The sequence below is a fragment of the Talpa europaea genome (assembly GCF_964194135.1).
Source record: "Talpa europaea genome assembly, chromosome: 16".
Lineage (NCBI taxonomy): Eukaryota > Metazoa > Chordata > Mammalia > Eulipotyphla > Talpidae > Talpa > Talpa europaea.
Genome location: NC_140084.1, coordinates 50,471,865 through 50,493,798, shown reverse-complemented (window position 1 = coordinate 50,493,798; position 21,934 = coordinate 50,471,865). Strand labels below are relative to the sequence as shown.

General features: G+C 58.2%; 2 protein-coding genes and 1 pseudogene across 3 annotated transcripts in view; 2 read left to right on the top strand and 1 right to left on the bottom strand.

Annotated features, from left to right (window-relative positions):
* The window catches only part of LOC311186160 (leukocyte immunoglobulin-like receptor subfamily A member 5), a 100,444-nt pseudogene that overhangs the window by 51,872 nt on the left and 26,638 nt on the right, over nucleotides 1–21,934 (bottom strand). The window lies entirely within an intron of this gene.
* On the top strand, nucleotides 1,964–4,185 carry LOC311186732 (zinc transporter ZIP6-like). Its single transcript, XM_084257886.1, has one exon. It carries the CDS (start codon nucleotides 1,967–1,969, stop codon nucleotides 4,154–4,156), a length of 2,190 nt encoding a protein of 729 aa, XP_084114012.1. The 5' UTR covers nucleotides 1,964–1,966; the 3' UTR covers nucleotides 4,157–4,185.
* On the top strand, nucleotides 15,311–21,124 carry LOC311186709 (leukocyte immunoglobulin-like receptor subfamily A member 6; the record flags this gene model as incomplete). The annotated part of the gene is made up of 7 exons (XM_084257859.1): nucleotides 15,311–15,332; nucleotides 16,476–16,643; nucleotides 17,911–18,195; nucleotides 18,345–18,647; nucleotides 18,854–19,135; nucleotides 19,410–19,739; nucleotides 20,853–21,124. 7 exons carry the CDS (start codon nucleotides 15,311–15,313, stop codon nucleotides 21,122–21,124), a joined length of 1,662 nt encoding a protein of 553 aa, XP_084113985.1.

The following is a 21,934-nucleotide window of genomic DNA, read 5'->3' as shown; positions in this document are numbered from 1 at the left end:
ATGTTGGTTATACTTAAAGAGCAGGTTATTAGAAAAGGCAGAGAAAAGTAAAGGACACTTGCATGGACACAAGCGGGCAGGAAGAGCTGCCCGAGAGGGAGAGGTTTGCTGAGAGAGGCCTGCATGGTCGCAGGCGGACGGCCTTGAGCAGAGAGGCCTCTGCTGAGGGAGGTCAGTGCCGAGAAGCCCCAGCAGGGTACGGGGCAACCGGGAGGCCTCTGTCCTGCGGAGGAGAGAGGTGGTGAAAGCAAGCGTCTGCACAGTCATGGAGGGCAGAGGGACGTCTGCACAGTCACAGTGGGGCAGAGGGACGCTGCCCCTTTGTGGGGGCAGCGTCAGGTTTTATCATCTTCTTCCGGTAGGGAGGGGCTCCTCTTCGTGGGTGCATGGTCTGTGTTCTCACACCCCCTACAGCAGTCCGATGCCTGCCTGGTGTTGCGCCTCCTGATCTGGGAGTTGATGCCCAAGGGTGTTGGTTTCTGTCCCGGGTTGATGGCTGATGCTCATCCCGCCTACACACCTCCTGTGTGAGTCGGCTTCCGGTCTTGTGATGCCTCCTTTAGGTTTCCTGTCCTTTCCTCCGCCAAAGCCGCTGGTGAATCTGCTTCTGATACCGAACCCGGCCTCAGTTTCCCTCAGCCAACAAAAGGAAAAAGAGTTTGAGACAAAGGAAAGTGGTTTAATTTGTCTTCCGTGAGGAGGGCAGCCGGCTCATGTCTGAGAGACAACCGGCCTGCTCTTTGGCAGAGGGCAGGGGTCTTTATACACAAAAAAAGGTGGATATGGGTTGGGGTCTGCAAAGGGGAGGGGCATGGGGTAGATGGAGACAGGTGGGCGCCAGTTTGCTTTTCTTCCCTCTTCCTGGAAATGCAGGAGGACTTGTTAATGCTCATCTGAGAGGCCTGGCCATAAAGACAAACCTGCCAAACCAGGGGTAATTGCAAGAAATAGGGGGAGACAAACTTCTTAATGCTTCTCTGGGATCTGGGTCATAAAGAAGGCAAACGTGTCACGAATAAGGGGGGAATTGCAAGAGATGAGGGAAGACAAAGTTCTTAATTCTTATCCGAGAGACCAGTCATTTGTAACTGCATCCCTTCCACTGTGCGGGGCTGTGTCCCTGGGCCGGCTCTGGAGGGTGTCCCCCGAGTTCTCTTTTAAGTGTTTTATGGTTTCAGATCTTATATCTTTATCCGCTTTGAATAAATTATTGTGTATGGTTTAATCTTACAGATGTTTTTCTTCATCAAATAAACCCACACTTGGTCGTATGCCAGTAAGAAAACTTAGGGGTCAACAAGAGACAAAAATCAGCTTCCAGATTAGTAAATAAACAATGAAGTCACATTGACAAATGGGAAAATAATCTTGAGACAGGGCAAGCTAGGGTTATTAGGCAGTTTTAGGGATAGTGCAGGAGGGGACCTCTGAAGAATTCAGAAAGGCTTCAGAGATAAGGACAACCAAGGAAATGCAACCAGTTCCACTGGGAAAAACAAACACCATTGTTAAACACTAGGGGAAAACACACATCCTAGCACCACAGGTCATCTTGTTAAGGATGGTCCTGGTTTTCTTCAGATGATAAGATGAAGTGTAAAGATGCTCACCGGAGGGCAAGACCATAAAGGTAAAACAATAAACATAACAGATGGGAGATTCCCTATGGTTCCCAGCGCTACCTCTGCACCTAGGGAGAGCGGGCCGATGAGACCGCGGCTTCTCGGTGCCCTGTAGAGGTCTCGCCGGAGAGAGACACGCGGCCCTCACTGCCCCGGGTCACCGCTGGGCGAGGCCCCAGGGAGGTGAGCCCCGCAGCTCTGAGAGGGGCGGCGGTGAGAGGAGCCCCGGGGGCGTGGAGGCCGAAGTTCTCGGTGTGGGCTGCACAGATTGGCTTTGGATTTCCACAGGGGACAGTCTGAGGAAACGGTTTGTACAGTTCATCTCCTCATCGAAGGAAGGTGCAATGGCGAGAAATTTGTCTATCATCTTGATCCTGACCTTTGCCCTATCAGTTACAAATACTAGAACCAGAACTGCTTTCCCTCAGACCACTGAGAAAATTATTACAACTTGGGGCTCCAGCATTAATGTTGACTTGGCGTATACCACACAGCAACATCATCTGCAGCAACTTTTCCATCGCTATGGTGAAAACAATTCCTTGTCAGTTGAAGGGTTCAGAAAATTGCTCCAGAATGTAGGTCTAGATAAGATTAAAAGAATCCATATACACCATGACCATCACTCGGACCATGATCATCACTCTCACCATAATCATGCTACTTCCAGTAAAAATAATCGGAAAGCTGTTTGCCCAGATCATGACTCTGATGGTTCCAATAAAGATCCTAGAAACAGTCAGGGGAAAGGATCTCACCGATCAGAACATGCCAATGGCAGAAGGAATGTTTTAATCAAGGATGGCGTTGGTGCTAGTGAAGTGACCTCAACTGTATATAATGCTGTCTCAGAAGGAACACACTTTCTGGAGACAACTGAAACTCCAAAACCTGGAAAACTTCCCAAAGATGGGAGCAGTTCTACTCCACCCAGTATCACAGAAAAAAACCGGGTGATTCGACTGGCTAGTAGGAAAACAAATGAAGCTATGAGTGAACCCCCAAAAGGCTTTTTGTATTCCAGAAACACAAATGAAAATACTCAGGAGTGTTTCAATGCCTCAAAGCTGCTCACATCTCATGGCATGGGCATCCATGTTCCACTGAGTGCGATAGAGTTCAACTATCTCTGCCCAGCAATCATCAATCAAATGGATGCTAGATCATGTCTGATTCATACGACGCGTGAAAAGAAAGCTGAAATCCCACCAAAGACCTATTCCTTACAAATAGCTTGGGTCTGTGGCTTTATAGCTCTTTCCATCATCAGTTTCCTGTCTTTGCTGGGTGTTATCTTAGTGCCTCTCATGAATCGAGTATTTTTTAAATTTCTCCTAAGTTTCCTTGTGGCACTGGCTGTTGGAACGTTGAGTGGTGATGCTTTTTTACACCTTCTTCCACATTCTCATGCAAGTCATCACCATAGTCATAGCCATGAAGAACCAGCAATAGAAATGAAGAGAGGGCCACTTTTCAGTCATCTGTCATCTCAAAACATAGAAGAAAGCACCTATTTTGATTCTACATGGAAGGGTCTTACAGCTCTAGGAGGCTTGGACTTCATGTTTCTTGTTGAACATCTACTTACATTGATCAAGCGGTTTAAAGATAAGAAGAAAAAGAATCAGAAAAAACCTGAAAATGATGATGATGTGGAAATAAAGACGCAATTGTCCAAATATGAATCGCAACTTTCAACAAATGAGGAGAAAGTGGAAGCAGATGATCAACAAGAAGGCTATTGGCGATCAGAGTCACAAGAGCCCTCCCACTTTGATTCTCAACAGCCAGCAATCTTGGAAGAAGAAGAGGTTATGATAGCTCATGCTCATCCACAAGAAGTCTACAATGAATATGTACCCAGAGGGTGCAAGAATAAATGCCATTCGCATTTCCATGATACACTTGGCCAGTCAGACGATCTCATTCACCACCACCATGACTACCATCATATTCTCCATCACCACCATCACCAAAACTACCACCCCCATAGTCACAGTCAGCGCTACTCTCGGGAGGAGCTAAAAGATGCTGGCATTGCTACGTTGGCCTGGATGGTGATAATGGGCGATGGCCTGCACAATTTCAGTGATGGCCTAGCAATTGATGCTCCTTTTACTGAAGGTTTATCAAGTGGTTTAAGTACTTCTGTTGCTGTGTTTTGTCACGAGTTGCCTCACGAATTAGGTGACTTTGCTGTTTTACTAAAAGCTGGCATGACTGTTAAGCAGGCTGTTCTTTATAATGCTTTGTCAGCCATGTTAGCATATCTTGGAATGGCAATAGGAATCTTCATTGGCCATTATGCTGAAAATGTTTCTATGTGGATTTTTGCACTTACCGCTGGCTTGTTCATGTATGTTGCTCTGGTTGATATGGTACCTGAGATGCTGCACAATGATGCTAGTGACCATGGATGGAGCCGCTGGGGATATTTTTTTTTTTACAGAATGCTGGGATACTTTTTGGGTTTTGGAATTATGTTGCTTATTTCCATATTTGAACATAGAATTGTGTTTCGTATAAATTTCTAATTAGGCTGTAGCTGCTAGAGTGCTTGAAACATTGCTGTCTATAGTGACGGCAGCTCCAGGCCCTCAGATGGCGAGAAGGGATGCAAGGAAACGCACCAAACCGGCAACTGTCCCCAGCTAGCACTTGTGCCCAAGGTGCGAACGGAGCACTCACGGCAGACGAAGGGTCAAAGGGGCAGAGGCAGGAGCATGCGATGAGGCAGAGCTTTGGGCGATGAGATGGACTGAGGGGCTGAGAATCCGGGAAGTCAGGGAGGAAGTGGGTGGAGAAGCTCTGTGCACTAGGCCAGGAATGGGGGGCGGCTGCCTTGTGGTCAGCACCAGATTACAACATCCCCCAGTTTTTTGCTCCCCTTGGTCTTCTTCGTGTGAGGGCCCTGCTGGCACCCCAAGTCAGCAAGGCTCCTGGAAGAGCCCCCAGCCCCTCCGCCTCATACCTCATAACCCAGCCCACCCGCCCTCCTTCCAGGCCTGGCCCACCCACAGCCACAGCTGGGGTTCAGGCACCCCCACCTCAGCCTCCACATGGGCCTCCTGCTGCAGGGCCCACTTCTTCTTGAGGTGCTATGTCTCGTCGGCAGCAAATTTATCTACTGCTGGTGATCCCTGCACAAGCCCTCACAGGCCTCTTCCTTCTCCAGTAAGATCCAAGAATCTCATGTGATGTTGCTTGTGGCTGATGGTCCAGCTGAGTGAGTCAGAACAGCCCCAGGAAAGCAGCACCTCGAACAACCCACACTGACCCCAGGTGGCCCCACCCCCGCATCCTGCCATCACCCCACTTGGGCCTCTCAGGGGCTCCTCTCCGAGAATTTCACCACTGCAGTGACTTTCCAAACCACACAGACCATGAAAATGAGACTCTTCTTGCCTTCCCCCCCACACAGCTTGAAGGGTTTGTGCTGTAGGATTCGTATAGGGGTTACGTGAAAATTCTAATGAACCATCTAGGCTACTGATGGCTCGTGATTAGGGTTGGAGTAATGTTGGGATTCTATCACTCTGTCATCCCCACGACATCCGACGTCCATTCTCTTCACGGGAGGCCTTCTCCACCAGCCATCAGCTCGCTAGCACCGCAACTTAAGATGACCTGTTACCTGAAAGACACAATCCAGGTGTGCTCCCAGGGAGGCCAGCCCTGTGAGAGCAGGCCCAGCCACCTGATGGCCCAGGTCTTAGGATGCTCCGCTTCTTGGCAGAGGACACTGTCCCCCCGCCCACACCTGCGCCGACCCTGTAGCTCCTGGTCTCCCCTTCTCTTGAAGGTCCCGCACCCCGTGACTCAGATGCTGGATGTCCAGGTATCACTCATGCTCACTGCCCTCGCTTTTCCTGCCAATTTCTAAAACTGATGCCAGTTATCAACCATACGCGCATTTTTCTGTCGTCACAGCCAGAGATGGTGAGTCTAGGGAAGGGGCCGCCAGCCTCCCCAGGGACTCTCTGAACACGTCACTGCTCAGGGACGTTGGAAGTCTGGGGAAGGAATCAAAGACGAAAACTTGCATCTAGAGAAGCTCCGGAGAGGAAGAGCTTTCCAACTCCACGCAGCGTCTGTAAAGGCTGAAGGAGGCCAGGGCACTCGCCACTGTACTCACAGGGTGGCGGCCTCTGAAAATATACTTAAAAAATGGGAAGCAACACATGCAATTTGCAGCAACATGGATGGCGCTGGAAGGGATCATGCTCAGCGAAATAAGCCAGAAAGAAAAAGAAAAATACCGGAGGGTCTCACTCACAGCAGGAATCTAGAAAACCTAAATAAGGTTCCAGGAAAATGAATAACTATAAGAAAGGGAAAATCAAAATCAACAAAATACTATGAACCAGAGACACTCTATGGGGGGTGGGGGGCGGGGAGGGGAGGGACTGGGGTCAAAATAAGGGGGTTGCAATTGTGTGGGGAATATAAAAATAAAATTTATTTAAAAAAAAATGGTAAGCAATGGGCAGAAGGAAATTAGAACTGAAAGTGATCTGACTCCAGGCCCCGCCCAGCGTCCTTGGCCTCCTCCTCTGGGTCTGGGTTGCCTGCTGGGCCTGGGTTTGCCAAAAAGGGGAAGGAGAGCCTGTGGGGCCTTGGGGAGACTCACAGATCCCCGGTTGCCTGTCCTCAGGGAAAGAAGAGAGAGACCCTGCAGAGGGTTGCTCCCTACCTGTGAGGGCCCAGGAGAGGAACCCTGCCTGTCATTCGGATGGAGAAGTAGTCAAGACCCCTGATCTGTCTGCCCTGCTGGGCTCACATCGTCTGCACCGCTGAGGGCCATGGGAGGCAGCACCCCAACCCCCGCCCTCATGGCCCTTCTCTGCCTGGGTGAGCTTCAGAGAATGAGGAGGGTTGGGTCCCCTCTCCCAGGTCTGAGACCCCAGGACTCGGGGGCTTCGTGGGGGCAGCACGCTGGGGAGGGGAGACGTACTCAGGCCTGGATCTGAGCAGCCCTCAGCGCCCAGCCAGGCCTAGAGCTCCCCTGTGTGGGGGGATGCATCTCACAGGCCTCTCTTCCAGGACTGTGTCGGGGCCCACGGGACCAGGTCCAGGCAGGTGAGTGCTCCCCACACCTCCTGCCTCAGCCCAGGGCCCCCGGACAGTGGGGGAGCACACTGGTGTGGGTGATGGGACCTGCCTGGAGGGGCTGAGTGACCGCTGGGGAAACTGAGGGAGAAGCAGCCCGACACTCACCGGACTCCTTTGCAGGGACCCTCCCCAAACCCGCCATCTGGGCCGACCCCGGCCCCATGGTCCCCGTGGGGAGCCCTGTGACCCTCTGGTGTCAGGGGTCTCAGCAGGCGCAGGTCTACCATCTGTACAAAGAGAGGGTCTCTGGCGCCGTGGAGATGGAGCGACCACACAGCTCCAGCGACAGGGTCGGCTTCCACAGGGAACACACAAGTGCGCACGAAGCGGGACGATACCAGTGCGCCTATAACAGCCCCAGCGCCCCCTCCGAGAGGAGTGACCCCCTGGCCCTGGTGGTGACTGGTAAGTGGGGAGCTGGGTCCCCTCCCGCTGGGGCTCCCCCTCACGGGCAGAGGGAAGAAGAGCGGGCTCAGGGGACCTCACTGTCCTCACTGGGTATTGGGGTGATGGTCCCCCTGTAACACACTCTCTCCTCCCTCAGGAGCGGGGACCCCACCCTCCCTCTCAGCCCAGCCCAGCCCTGTGGTGGCCGCAGGAGGGAACGTGACCCTCGCCTGCAGCTCACAGAACGTATCGGGCACTTTCCATCTGCTGAAGGAGGGAGACTCAGACCCGCCCCGACAAAGAAACTCAAGTTTTCTCCAGGGGAGACACCAGGCCCTCTTCCCCGTGGGCCCCTCGAGCCCCTCCCACGGGGGCACCTACAGATGTTACCATAATTCCTACTCCTACCCCCTCATGTGGTCCGCGCCCAGCGCCCCTCTGCGTCTCCAGGTCACAGGTGAGGCTGCACCTCTTGTCACGTCCCTCCGGGCCCAGGGACTGGCTAAGCCCGTGTCCCGGGGAGCCGGGGGTGACGTGGGGCCAGTGACGTGGACTCCTGGGTCCAGATCACAGCGCAGGGGCGTGGGAGGGACAGTGAGAACTCACCGCAGCCCAGTGGGCAATGCGGGGTGACCCTCGGGGCCACTGTCCCCGTGTCCCCAGGAGCGTACGGGGAGCCCTCCCTGTCGGCGCAGCCGGGCCCCCTGGTGCCGTCTGGACACAGCCTGACCATGCGGTGCGGCTCGGGGGCCGGCTTTGGCAGCTTCGCTCTGACCAAGGACGAGGGGCGCACGGGCCCCCAGCGTCTGGACGGGCAGCACAGCCCCGACTTCCCCCTGGGCCCTGTCGCCCGCACCCACGGGGGCCGGTACAGGTGCTACGGGGGACACAACCTCTCCCACGTGTGGTCGGCCCCCAGCGCCCCCCTGGACATCCTGATCGCAGGTGAGGAGCCGCCCTGGGTCCTGATGGGCTGTTGAGGACCGGGCCCAGGTCACCTTGGGGGTGACGTGTCCAGGGGGAGGGTCCTGGCAGAGGCCGAGATGGACAGTGGTCGAGGGAGAGCGAGCGAGAAAGGGGGTGAGGGGCACAGACATAGAGAGACCCGCACAGGAGTGGAGGACCGGGCCTCCCAGAGGCCCCGGACCAGGACAGGGGCCCTCGGCGCAGGGTCAGGGGTGCGGGGTTGGGGGGGTCTCTAACGCCAAACCACCCCCAGGAATGGACACGAAACCCTCCCTCTCAGCCCAGCCCGGGCCCACCGTGTCCCCAGGGGAGAACGTGACCCTGCAGTGTCGCTCTGACGCCCGCTCGGACACCTTCTACCTCTCCAAGGAGGGGTCGCCTGCGTCCCCCCAGCGCCTGCGTCTGCAGGACACAGCTGCCCCCTCTCAGGCCCTCTTCACCTTCAGGGCTGTGACCTCAGCCCACGGGGGCACCTACAGGTGCTACAGCTCACACAGCGCCTCCCCCTTCCTGCTGTCACACCCCAGTGACCCCCTGCGGCTCCAGGTCTCAGGTGAGGAGCCCCCGCCCCATGTCCGAGGAGGGTCCAGACCCGCAGTCTCAGCCTTTTCCAGTAGCCTCTGGAGCTTTGGAAGGAGACGCATCTGGGAGGGGAACCCCGGGTCATGGAGCCACAGAGGGTGGGAAAGACAGTGACTCTCACCCCCTCCTGCCTTACACCCCTTCCCCCCAGGGGCTGGTATGTGCAGGGGGAGAGGACTAGGGAGAGGAGCGGCCACAGAGGCGGGAGTAGAGGCAGGAGACTCAGAGCCCCGCCCTGTCCTGTCCAGCATCATGAGTTTGAAGCCCCGCAGCCTCGGGACAAACTCACGCTGTGGGCAGCAGAGGCCTCTCGGCACAAGGAGACAGGATGAGTGACCCTATCCCGGGCGGGGTCCCAGCTTCTCCTGTTCACATTCCCTCTCACAGAAGGGTGTTCCCACACAGACTGGGCATGGAGGTGGCACTTTATGGAGGGTGTGACGCATCATTATTGGGGTCACGGTGCCTGCTGGGGGCTGTGGAGGACCCGACAACAGCCCAGCTGACATGGGACAGCGCAGGTGTGTCAGCGCTATTTGGTGCTGAGCCTGGAGCCCCGGCCCCATGACGTGTGGATCGACCCACGTGGGAGCAGGAGGGGCTCACTCAGGTCAGGGGCTGTGGTCGCCCCAGGAGGCTTGAGCGGAGCAGGAATTGGCTGAACCTTCTGGCACTGAGCTCGTTGTTAAAACTTATCCATATCGGGAATCATTGTCCTCTCATCCAAGTCAAGTGCATCCTGGATGTCTAGACTCAGTAAGCTCTGAATTTCCAAGTCTGTGACTTCCTGTGAAAGTAGGAAGTAGACCCCATCCGGGTCTTCGGTTCACTGCAGTCACGTCCAGTGTCTAGGAACAGTGGTTGTCATTGTCAGGGGGAGGAGCAAGCAGGGCTCCCCCTGGATTTCCATGTGACCAGTTGCAGCCAGATCAGCTCCCCCTCCAGCCATCCTCCATGAGTCCTGCTCGGGGTCAGGGCCCACCTCAGTGTTCCCTGGTGTTTCCCGCTATTCCTGTTGCCAGTTACCAGCTTGTCAGATTTGTCAGGCAGACACCGGGGTGTGGGGTGTTGTGCTCTGACCTCTGTGTGTCTTTCTCCCCAGGCCCAGCCCGGCCCCCCGGGGACTACACGCTGGGGAACCTCATCCGCCTGGGCGTGGCCGCCTTCCTCCTGCTGGTCCTGGGGGTCCTGCTCTTGGAGGCTCTTCACAGCCACAGGAGGGCCCGAGATGTGGCAGGAGGTGGGCCCAGAGGACCCACAGGCGGACCCATGAATTTTTATGACCTTTGAATGACTAAATGAACTGCACTGAAAATTGAAATCATCAAACAAAATCAACTCTAGTCCAGCATATTTCTCTCTTCGGTTATTCAAAGACGTATGGAAGATAAACCCGAACCTTTTTAAAAGAATTAGCCCACTTCTTCAAGCTTTGTGCTTAGATTTTGTACAGGTCTATGTGCTTGGACTCTGTACAAGTTCGGTTACTCCATGAAAGGTCTGTCTGCTTTTCCCCGTCACCCAGCGGCCCTTTGCAGAGGCAAACACCACGGTGGCTTCTTATCCTCACAGACAAATCAAGGATCACGGGACAGAGGCATCTAGGATCCAGGAGGACATTCTTGAGGACCCTCTCCCTCCCCTGTTTTTCACACACGTGCTGTCCTACTATGCACTTTGCTATTTTGACCTCATGAGATAGTTTATAGCAGCGTATGAAGGGGAGCTTGTGTTTCTCTTCATCCAGTCACGCTGTCAACACACTAGTTTATCTGACCACACGGTCCTCTGTGGCCACGTGCTACAGCTCATTATGATAACTTTGGGGGTGCATCTACTCTTCCCCGTGCGCACACATCCCTCTCTCCCCCACCAACCACCTGAGCCAGTGCCCGCCCACGCCTCCACCCCTTCTTCCTCCCACTGTCCCTCGGGGAACCAGCACATTTTTTTCACTATGGACAAGTTTTTTTTTTTTTGCTGTCATTGGAGAGAGTGCGTTTTGTCTCCGTGCTTGTTCTGTCATTCTATTTCGCAGTTCAGGTGGATCTCCCGTATGACTTTCCCGTCTGACTTACTCACTCAGTGCAGCGCTGCCAGTTCCATCCGTTCTGTTCCTAAAGGCGCTGCTTCATCTGCTTAATAGCTGCGTCACTTACCCGCCACGTCTGCATCCATCAGGCTGTTGACGGGAGTCACGGTGGGTCACGCCTTGGCCTTTCCAGCCAGCTGCTCTGGACTTCAGAGTGCGTGAGCCTGTTTGTAGCCGTTTTTCTTTTTGGCAAATGATGGAATTTCCATTTTTACTTCCTTAAGAACTTTCCATCTGGTTCCCATGGAGGTGGCAGCTCTTGCATCCCCGTCTTCCGTCTCTGACTGTGTCTCTCCCTCAGCTCTCGGGGCTGTCCCTGGGGTCTTTACTGTGGGTCCTGCCAGGAGGGGCCTCAGACCTGGGGCAAGCTTTCTGGCCTCAGCACCACACTTCGGGCTGAGCCTGGCATTCACTGCGATATTTGGAGTTTTATTAGAAACTATTATTTGAATCTTTCTCTCTCTCTATCACCCCCGCTCCAATTCCATTTAAAATCCCTCACACTAAAGAAATAAATGAAAATTGCCTATCTAGGCATCTGCCCATCTTGGATTGGGGTGTATATTAGGGATTAGCCCCTGACATATGAGCTGGGAACTATCGTCCACCATTCTGCAGGCTCCTCTTTATCTCTGTGATTCTCTTTGAGGTTCAGAAAGTTTCTGGTTTACTTCGTCCTGCTGGTTTATCTGCTCCCCTTGCCCTTGCTGCTGGCCTGTGTCCCTGGGGCCGGCTCTGGGCTGTCCTGGAGGGTGTCGCCATGTCTACTTTGAAGTGTTTTATGGTTTCGGTTCTTACATCTTTAATCCACTTTCAATATATTATTGTGTATAGATTCATCTTACAGATGTTTTTCTTCGTCAAACAAACCCACACTTGGTCATAGGCCAATAAGAAAACTTAAAGGTGACCAAGAGACAAAAATCAGCTTCCAATCTAGCAAATAAACAATGAGGTAACATTGACAAATGGGAAAGTAATCTGACCATGAATGTGCTAGGTTCACTCGGTGAGTGGGTTGTAGACAAACAATGATTTAAAGGACAATTTCCCTAAACTGCTCAGGTTCTAACCCACTGGCTGTCCCATAAATTTTAGGCCAAAGTCCCAGGAAGGGAGGGGCGTCAGCCCCAGGGGGCAGGAGTGACTTCCCCAGGATGGTGAGGGTGGAGGCTGCTGCAAGAAAAAGAAGCCATGAGGGACTGTGAACAGAGAAGCCACACTCAGGCAGGAGAGGCCCGGTCTCCCCTGTGTCCCTGAGTGTCCCCCTGGGCAGTCGTCCGTGACCTGGCCTGACACTCAGGTGCATGGTAACAAGGGCCTCATGACCTCAGCTCTGCAGGCAGCAGGGTCCCTCCCTGAGCAACTCCAGGGACTGGGGACCCTGTCCAGGGTGAGACCACAGGATGTGCTGATGGACGGGCAGAGGGTGAGGACACCCAGGGGAGGCTCTGAGGGAGGACGTGCCCTGGGTCTCCCTTCCCAGGAAGGGCCATCTCAGGAGGCACCAGTTCAATTTGCTGTTCCCATGAACCAGAGCTGGGCCCTGAGGACAGATCTGTAACAGGGTGGTCACCAGGAAAGGGGGAGGTTCCAGGTTTTCTGCCCCACCCAAGGGAGGGTGGAGCTGAGCAGGGAGAGAAGAAGCTGCAGAGGAGACTGAGGAAGGAAGGAAGCAGGATGGAGCCAGAAGGAGACCCGGAGGAGGCGCGTGGAGCCTAGAGACACGTAAAGAAACTGCGCTTGTCTTTTGGTTGTGGACTGGGTGACACAGATGTGGATGAGACCTGTGGGGAGGTGACAGTGGCAGCTTTTATCTTGATTTTTGCTCTTTTCCTTCTGGGCTTGTCTGGTTGTTTCTGACCCTTTTCTGTGGGTCCCCATGGAAGATGCTTTAGACTGTGGCAGGCTTTGGGGCCTTGCTCTGGGCCAATCCCATTTGGATGGACTTTTACCCACGAGGGGACGGGTCACTTTGGGTGCTTGATTTAGAAACTAGATTCTTTGCCTTTCCTGTCTTGTTTCCTAATTGTAGGGAAGTTCCTTCCCATTAAAAGTCTCATATGCTTTGTGTTGATGCGGCAGAGGGCAGAACCCATTTAGATTAGGCAGGTTTGCAGGGTTTGGGCTGCCCCTCTCCCTGCCCTGTAACTGTTCCTCTTCCTGTGGGAGATGACTTGACAACCCGTGACAGGAAGGACCAGCGTTCAGCGTCCCCACTCTGTGTGTCCATCCTGCCGGCACCCTGGACCCTCCATCGGCACAGCCAGAACACAGAGAGGACGCCATGACCCCCAGCCTCACGGCCCTGCTCTGCCTGGGTGAGTGTGAGGAGGGAGGGGCGGCCTGGTCTGGAGGCCCCACGGCCAGGCCTAGTCTGTCAGGGGACCCAGGACTCTGGAGGCTCTGGGAGGAGGCCCTGTCAGGACTCGGGGCAGGCCTCTCACTGGCCTGTCTTCCAGGGCTGAGTGTGGGCCCCGGGACCCCAGAGCAGACAGGTGAGTCTGTGCTCAGGTGTCCCGGGTCCCGCCTCCTCACTGGGGAGGGGCCACCCCTGGCAGCTGGGGGTGGAGACAGCAGTTCTGGGGTGATGGAGGGGACATCTAGGGTGATGGGTGGAGAACAGCAGGTCTAGGGTGATGGAGGGGACGTCTGGGAGGTTCTGGGCTGGGGCCTGGGCACTGGGGTGGGGATGCCTGTGACCAGCCTCTGATTCCTTCCAGGGGCCCTGCCCAAACCGACCCTCTGGGCTGAGCCAGGCTCTCTGATCGCCTGGGGGGAACCTGTGACCATCTGGTGTCAGGGGACCCTGGGGGCCCAGGAGTTCCGTCTGTATAAAGAGGGAAGCTCAGTGCCCTGGGACAGAGGGACCCCACTGATGCCCGTGGACAAGGCCCCGTTCCGCATCCCACACCTGACAGTGGACTATGCAGGGAGATATCACTGTGATTATGGCAGCCCCGCTGGCTGGTCAGAGCACAGTGACCCCCTGGAGCTGGTGATGGTGACAGGTGAGAGCACACTCAGGGGTCCAGCCTCAGTCTCTGCCCTCAGGGAGGGGGCCTATGTCGGGGTGTCTCTCCCCTCACAGCCCAGCCCTGGGGGATATGGTGGGAGTGTCCCCATTTAACACGTTGTCTCCTCCTCTGCTAGGATCTTACCACAAACCCAGCCTCTCAGCCCTGCCGAGCCCCATGGTGACCTCAGGAGGGAACGTGACCATCCAGTGTGGCTCATGGCAGGGATTTGACAGGTTCCATCTGACTGAGGAAGGAGAACGCAATTCCTCCTGGACCCTGGACTCACAGCAACTCCCCAAGGGGCAGTTCCAGGCCCTGTTTCCTGTGGGCCCTGTGACCCCCAATCACAGGTGGCTGCTCAGGTGCTATGGCTACTACAACAGCACCCCCCAGGTGTGGTCACTCCCTAGTGAGCCCCTGGAGCTCCTGGTCTCAGGTGAGGCTCTCCCCTGTCCTCCCTGCAGGGCACTCAGATCCTGTCCTCGGGAATTTGAGACACTAATAACAGAGGCCCCGGGGGCTCCACAGAGGCGGGCGCAGCCCAGGAGAGGGTGGGAGATATGGGACAAGGGAAGAGGAAGAGCAGGTGATTCTCCGCGGTCTGTCCTGTCCCCCCTGGTCTCTTTCAAAGGTAGAAGCCCTAGATATTCAGCCCCACCCTCCCCACGTTCACCCCGTGTCCTGACGGGAGTTCCCCTGGTCCCCTGTGTGACCTGCGTGTCTCTCTCCCCCAGGCCCAGCCCGGCCCCCCGGGGACTACACGCTGGGGAACTTCATCCGCCTGGGCGTGGCCGCCTTCCTCCTGATGGCCCTGGGGGTCCTGCTCTTGGAGGCACTTCACAGCCACAGGAGGACCCAAGACGCGGCGGGAGGGGGGCCCGGGAGGGGACAAGGCCCCGGCCAGAGCCCATGAGCCTGGAGGTGACTGTGCCCAGAGGCCAGAAGCTGGTCTGGGCAGCGCAGGGACTGTCTGCGGGTCCCTGGGAGGTGGAGGGTCCTTGCTGTGAGCAGGTGAAGGTCTGGACCCTCCTGTCATTAAACGCGGGACTCCCCTCCCCACCACGCTGCGTCAGCTCCGTGGCTCCCCTCCTGTCCTGTTCTGTGAATCGGCCTCGTCCCACCCGGAAGGCTGGGGCCACGCCCCACACACAGTCGGGCTCAGTGCGCCTTCCTGGGACTCAGTTTCTCTCTTTCTAGTCACCACACGCCGTGATGCCGTAGTGGAGTCTCCATCTCTTCAGCTCTGACCCCAAAGCCCGCTGAGAGTCCCTTGGGGCGGCCGAGGACAGCGGGCCTGGGCGCTACTCAGTCACCAAGTGCCCTGCTGCTGGGCCCGGGGCAGAGGGCTCTGTGACCTTGAGGTGGCCCAGCTCAACCCCTGCTCACACCTGCCAAGAGAGAGGATGGAGGTGCAGCAGGTCCTGGGTGATTTCGATGTCTCCCACGAACTCAGGGCGGTGTGAACGGAGCCCAACGGGCTACCTCTGCTATGAGTGTGTTCGCCGTCAAAGAAGAAAAGAAAATCAAATATGGGCGAGGATGAGGGGAAGGGTGAGCCCACCTGGAAATGGAGCCGCTGTGGGGTGAGCTCAGGTCCCTCCAGACTTCCATGCAGTCAGTGACCCAAGACTCTCGCTTCCCGGGCAGGCTCGGTGACGCCGTGTTTTTCGTCTCTAGCGCGCTGCGTGCCGCTCCCTGACGCTCCGAGCCGGGGGAGAGCCCCGAGCAGCCACACACGTGTCCAGCAGACGTCGCCTCGTGTGACGACTCCCACTGCCGTAAGGCCAAGAGAAAGGAATCGCAAAAAAAAGAAGAGGAAAGAAAAATGCAAAAAGTCATTTTTCTTTTCTAAATAAGTTATACTTTAAATCTGTATTATTTTATTTGTGAGCTCCGCTTTATTGCCTAAAGACAGTCCGGCGCGCCCCTTCAGAGTCCGTCCCGGCAGACAGGAGGACGGGGCCCGGGCGCCGGAAGGGGCGACGGCAAACACCCAAAGGAGGCCCCGTGACGGCCCAGCGACTGCGTCGGCCACGCTGGGACACCCTCCGCGCACCGCAGAGGGGCGGGTCGGGGGGAGGCGGGAGGATGCGACGAGGCAGAGCCCTGGACGATGAGACGGACAGAGGAGCTGAGACTCCGGGAAGTCAGGGAGGAAGGGGGTGGAGAAGCTCCGCGCACCAGGCCGGGAGGGACGGCTGCTCTGTGGTCAGCACCAGCTTCCAACATCCGCCAACCCCCTTTTCTCATCCAGTCTCCTCCTGTGAGGGCCCCCTTGGCACCCCAGGTCGGCAAGGCACCTGCAAGAGCCCCATCCCTGCCCCCTCCCAGCTCACATGCCAGGAGCACCCAGCCCGCCCGCCCTCCTTCCAGGCCTGGCCCACCCCGCAGCCACAGCCGGGGTTCAGGCACCCCCAACTCAGTCTTGTTTCCTATGACAGGGCCGCGTTCACTGATGAAGGATTTTCCTCTCATGATTTCAGCCTTGTCTGCTGTGGGTCTCCCCTCAGAGCCTTCCTGTAGGCCCCACCGCCCCTAAATACACACAGAGAGTCTCCACTGCTCTTGCGCGGGTCCAATGCCCAGGTCGAGCCCAAGTCCCTGACCAAGCACTGACGGCCCCCCTCACCCCACACTCACCCCAGCCTCCACCTCAGGCACACCCTGAGCCTCGACCACACTGCGGGTCCTCAGGCCGCTCCTCACTGACCCAGGCCCGTCGGCCCTTGGCCAGCAGCCGTGACGATGACGGCGAGTCCCCGCCCCGGTGTCCCGCGGGCCTGCTGCCCGGGGCAGGGATTCTGCAGGGGCTGCAGGGGGAGCCCACCGCTGCCGGCGCAGGGGCCGTTGGGTCTGTCCCTGGTACTGTCCACAGGTGTCTCCTGCTGTGCGCGCAGGGCCCGGCCTCAGCAGTAGCTCAGACTCGTCGCTGAAGATGTCTGCGTCTGGAGGGGCGCGTCTGACAACGTGTGCAGGCCGCTGACGCCAGGCCCAGGCCCTGAGCTGCAGTTCTTAGGGTCCCCAGGTTCCCTGCAGAGGACACCCCCCCCCACGCCTGTCTCCCATCTAATCCTGGTCTCCCCTTCTCAGAAGGTCCCCAGGCCACCACTGGGGGGAGACGCACTTCCCACCGAGTCTCACCCTCGCGATCTTCCGTTGCCTGTGGAGTCGTCGAGTGCGGGCAGAGGGTCCCCTGCACAGACACTCTGACCACAGTTGCCACCCGCAGCTCTGGCGTCCAGGGCAGGGCCCGCAGCTACACCCCGGGTCTCCATCGGGACGCGCCAACATGGGCGATCGCCGGGAGGGAAGACGTGCCCACAAGGGGCAGGACGGAAAGTGAGGCAGCACTCGCGGGGTTCTGCAAGGCAGAGTCAGACGGAGCTGAGATGGTCTCGTCTCAACGCTGCCGCCCGCTCGCCTCCGCCCTGGCCAGGGCCCTCCCAGGACAGCCTGTCAGAGGCGGGGCGTGTGGGGTCTGCTGGACCCACAACTCTCTGGGAGGCCCAAGCTCCCGTCTCCCCGTGCCCCTCAGGAAAATCAGTGGGAGGCCCCTCAAGGACTGTTCCCCTTCCTGTGAGACCGCAGATGAGGAACCCCCGCCTTGTCACATGACATAGAACTGGTCACACCTTCTGGGGGTGCCTGTCCTGCCAGGATCTGTCTGCCCTGCCGGGCTCTGTGGACTCTCATCGTCTACACCACTGGGGGCCATGGGAGGCAGCACCCCCACCCCGATCCTCACAGCCCTTCTCTTCCTGGGTGAGCTTCAGGGGAAAATAGGGGGTGAGTCTGACCTGAGAGACACCAGGATGCAGGGGCTCTGTGAGGGCAGCTCTCTGGGGAGGGAGGATGTGCTCAGCCCCAGATCTGAGCAGCCCTCAGGGCCCAACCAGGAGCTCCCCATGGGGGGATGCATCTCACAGGCCTCTCTTCCAGGGCTGTGTCAGGGCCCACGGGAGCAGGTCCAGGCAGGTGAGTGCTCCCCACACCTCCTGCCTCAGCCCAGGGCCCCCGGACAGTGGGGGGAGCACAGTGGTGTGGGCGATGGGACCTGCCTGGAGGGGCTGAGTGACGGCTGGGGAAACTGAGGAAGAGGCAGCCTGACCCTCACCGGACTCCTTTGCAGGGACCCTCCCCAAACCCGCCATCTGGGCCGACCCAGGCCCCGTGGTCCCCGTGGGGAGCCCTGTGACCCTCTGGTGTCAGGGGTCTCAGCAGGCGCAGGACTACCATCTGCACAGAGAGGGGGGCTCTCTACCCGAGGAGATTAAGACACTTCAGAACTTCAGGAACGGGGTCGGTTTCCTCATCGAATCCATGCATGCCGGCTGGGAGGGATCGTACTGGTGTCATTATCGAAGCCGCCATGACAGGTCAATGGGGAGCAATTACCTGGTCCTGAAAGTGACAGGTAAGAAGGAGCCGGGTGTCTTCCCTTCTCGGGCCCCTTCACCAGCAGAAGGGAAGGAGTGTGGGCTCAGGGGACCTCCCCCCTCAGTGTCTACACCCGAGACATCGGGGTGCGGGACCTCTTTCCACAGCTTCCTCCTTCTTCCTCAGGAGCGTACCCTGCACCCTCCCTCTCAGCCCAGCCCAGCCCTGTGGTGGCCTCAGGAGGGACCGTGACCCTCGCCTGCAGCTCACAGGGCACATCCGGCACTTTCTATCTGCTGAAGGAGGGAGGCGCTGACCCGCCCCAACCCAAGAGGGGGTCTTGGTACCTTCAGGGGAGACACCAGGCCCTCTTCCCCTTGCGCCCCTCGAGCCCCTCCCACGGGGGCACCTACAGATGTTACCATAATTCCTACTCCTACCCCCTCATGTGGTCCGCGCCCAGCGCCCCTCTGCGTCTCCAGGTCACAGGTGAGGCTGCACCTCTTGTCACGTCCCTCCGGGCCCAGGGACTGGCTAAGCCCGTGTCCCGGGGGGCCGGGGGTGACGTGGGGCCAGTGACGTGGACTCCTGGGTCCAGATCCCAGCGCAGGGGCGTGGGAGGGACGGTGAGAACTCACCGCTGCCCAGTGGGCAATGCGGGGTGACCCTCGGGGCCACTGTCCGCGTGTCCCCAGGAGCGTACGGGGAGCCCTCCCTGTCGGCGCAGCCGGGCCCCCTGGTGCCGTCTGGACACAACCTGACCCTGCGGTGCAGCTCGGGGGCCGGCTTTGGCAGCTTCGCTCTGACCAAGGACGAGGGGCGCACGGGCCCCCAGCGTCTGGACGGGCAGCACAGCCCCGACTTCCCCCTGGGCCCTGTCGCCCGCACCCACGGGGGCCAGTACAGGTGCTACGGGGGACACAACCTCTCCCACGTGTGGTCGGCCCCCAGCGCCCCCCTGGACATCCTGATCGCAGGTGAGGAGACGCCCTGGGTCCTGAAGGGCTGTTGAGGCCCGGGCCCAGGTCACCTTCGGGGTGACGTGTCCAGTGGGAGGGTCCTGGCAAGGGCCGAGATGGACAGTGGTCGAGGGAGAGCGAGCGAGGAAGGGTGGTGAGGGGCACAGACATAAAGAGACCCGCACAGGAGTGGAGGACCGGGCGTCCCAGAGGCCCCGGAGCAGGACAGGGGCCTCGGCGCAGGGTCAGGGGTGCGGGGTTGGGGGGGTCTCTAATGCCAAACCTCCCCCAGGAATGGACACGAAACCCTCCCTCTCGGCCCAGCCTGGGCCCACCGTGTCCCCGGGGGAGAACGTGACCCTGCAGTGTCGCTCTGACGCCCGCTCGGACACCTTCTACCTCTCCAAGGAGGGGTCGCCTGCGTCCCCCCAGCGCCTGCGTCTGCAGGACACAGCTGCCCCCTCTCAGGCCCTCTTCACCTTCAGGGCTGTGACCTCAGCCCACGGGGGCACCTACAGGTGCTACAGCTCACACAGCGCCTCCCCCTTCCTGCTGTCACACCCCAGTGACCCCCTGCGGCTCCAGGTCTCAGTGAGGAGCCCCCACCCCATGTCCGTGGAGGGTCCAGGCCTTCAGCCTCAGCCTTTTCCCGTAGTTTCTAGAGTGTCAGAAGGAAGACACATCCAGGGGGGGAACCACAGGTTATGGGGCCACAGAGGGTGGGAAAGACAGTGACTATCACCCCCTCCTGCCTTCCTGCCCACCCCCCCCCCCCGCCGCGCCCAAGGTCACAGCCATGACTGGCGTGTGCAGGGGGAGAGGAGCCGCCGAAGTGGAGGGAGTAGAGGCAGGAGACTCAGAGCCTCGCCCTGTCCTGTCCCTGTCCAGCGTCATTTGTCTGCAGCCCTGCACCCTCGGGACACTCAGGCTGCGGGCAGCAGAGGCCTCTTGGCAGGAGGAGACATGTGCCTCCATCCTCGGCAGGATCCAGCTTCTCCTTGTTCAGGTTCCCTCTCACAGAAGGGTGTTCCCACCAGACTGCGCATGGAGGTGGCGCTTTAGGGAGGGCGTGACTCAGCCTTGTGGGGGTCACGGTGCCTGCTGGGGGCTGTGGAGGACCCGACAACAGCCCAGCTGACATGGGACAGTGCAGGTGTGTCAGCGCTATTTGGTGCTGAACCCGGGGTCCTGGTCCTTTGCATGTGTGGATCAGCCCAGGCGGGAGCAGGAGGGGCTCACTCAGGTCAGGGGCTGTGGTCGCCCCAGGAGGCTTGAGCAGAGCAGGAATTGGCTGAACCTTCTGGCACTGAGCTCGTTGTTAAAACTTATCCATATCGGGAATCATTGTCCTCTCATCCAAGTCAAGTGCATCCTGGATGTCTAGACTCAGTAAGCTCTGAATTTCCAAGTCTGTGACTTCCTGTGAAAGTAGGACGTAGACCCAATCCGGGTCTTCGGTTCACTGCAGTCACGTCCAGTGTCTAGGAACAGTGGTTGTCATTGTCGGGGGGAGGAGCAAGCAGGGCTCCCCCTGGATTTCCATGTGACCAGTTGCAGCCAGATCAGCTCCCCCTGCAGCCATCCTCCATGAGTCCTGCTCGGGGTCAGGGCCCACCTCAGTGTTCCCTGGTGTTTCCCGCTATTCCTGTTGCCAGTTACCAGCTTGTCAGATTTGTCAGGCAGACACCGGGGTGTGGTGTGTTGTGCTCTGACCTCTGTGTGTCTTTCTCCCCAGACGCAGCCCCGCGCCCCCAGGACTACAGGCTGGGGAACCTCATCCGCCTGGGCGTGGCCGCCTTCCTCCTGCTGGCCCTGGGGGTCCTGCTCTTGGAGGCTCTTCACAGCCACAGGAGGACCCGAGATGCGGCGGAGGGGGGCCCGGGAGGGGACAAGGGCCCGGCCAGAGCCTATGAGCCTGGAGGTGACTGTGCCCGGAGGCCAGAAGCTGGTCTGGGCAGCGCCGGGACTGTCTGCGGGTCCCTGGGAGGTGGAGGGTCCTTGCTGTGAGCCGGTGATGGTCTGGACCCTCCTGTCATTAAACGCGAGACTCCCCTCCCCACCACGCGCGTCAGCTCCATGGCTCCCCTCCTGTCCTGTTCTGTGAATCGGCCTCGTCCCACCCGGAAGGCTGGGGCCACGCCCCACACACAGTCGGGCTCAGTGCGCCTTCCTGGGACTCAGTTTCTCTCTTTCTAGTCACCACACGCCGTGATGCCGTAGTGGAGTCTCCATCTCTTCAGCTCTGACCCCAAAGGCCGCTGAGAGTCCCTTGGGGCGGCCGAGGACAGCGGGCCTGGGCGCTACTCAGTCACCAAGTGCCCCGCTGCTGGGCCCGGGGCAGAGAGCTCTGTGACCTTGAGGTGGCCAAGCTCAACCCCTGCTCACACCTGCCAAGAGAGAGGATGGAGGTGCAGCAGGTCCTGGGTGATTTCGATGTCTCCCACGAACTCAGGGTGGTGTGAACGGCGCCCAACGGGCTACCTCTGCTATGAGTGTGTTCGCCGTCAAAGAAGAAAAGAAAATCAAATATGGGCGAGGATGAGGGGAAGGGTGAGCCCACCTGGAAATGGAGCCCCTGTGGGGTGAGCTCAGGTCCCTCCAGACTTCCATGCAGTCAGTGACCCAAGACTCTCGCTTCCCGGGCAGGCTCGGTGACGCCGTGTTTTTCGTCTCTAGCGCGCTGCGTGCCGCTCCCTGACGCTCCGAGCCGGGGGAGAGCCCCGAGCAGCCACACACGTGTCCAGCAGACGTCGCCTCGTGTCACGACTCCCACTGCCGTAAGGCCAAGAGAAAGGAATCGCAAAAAAAAGAAGAGGA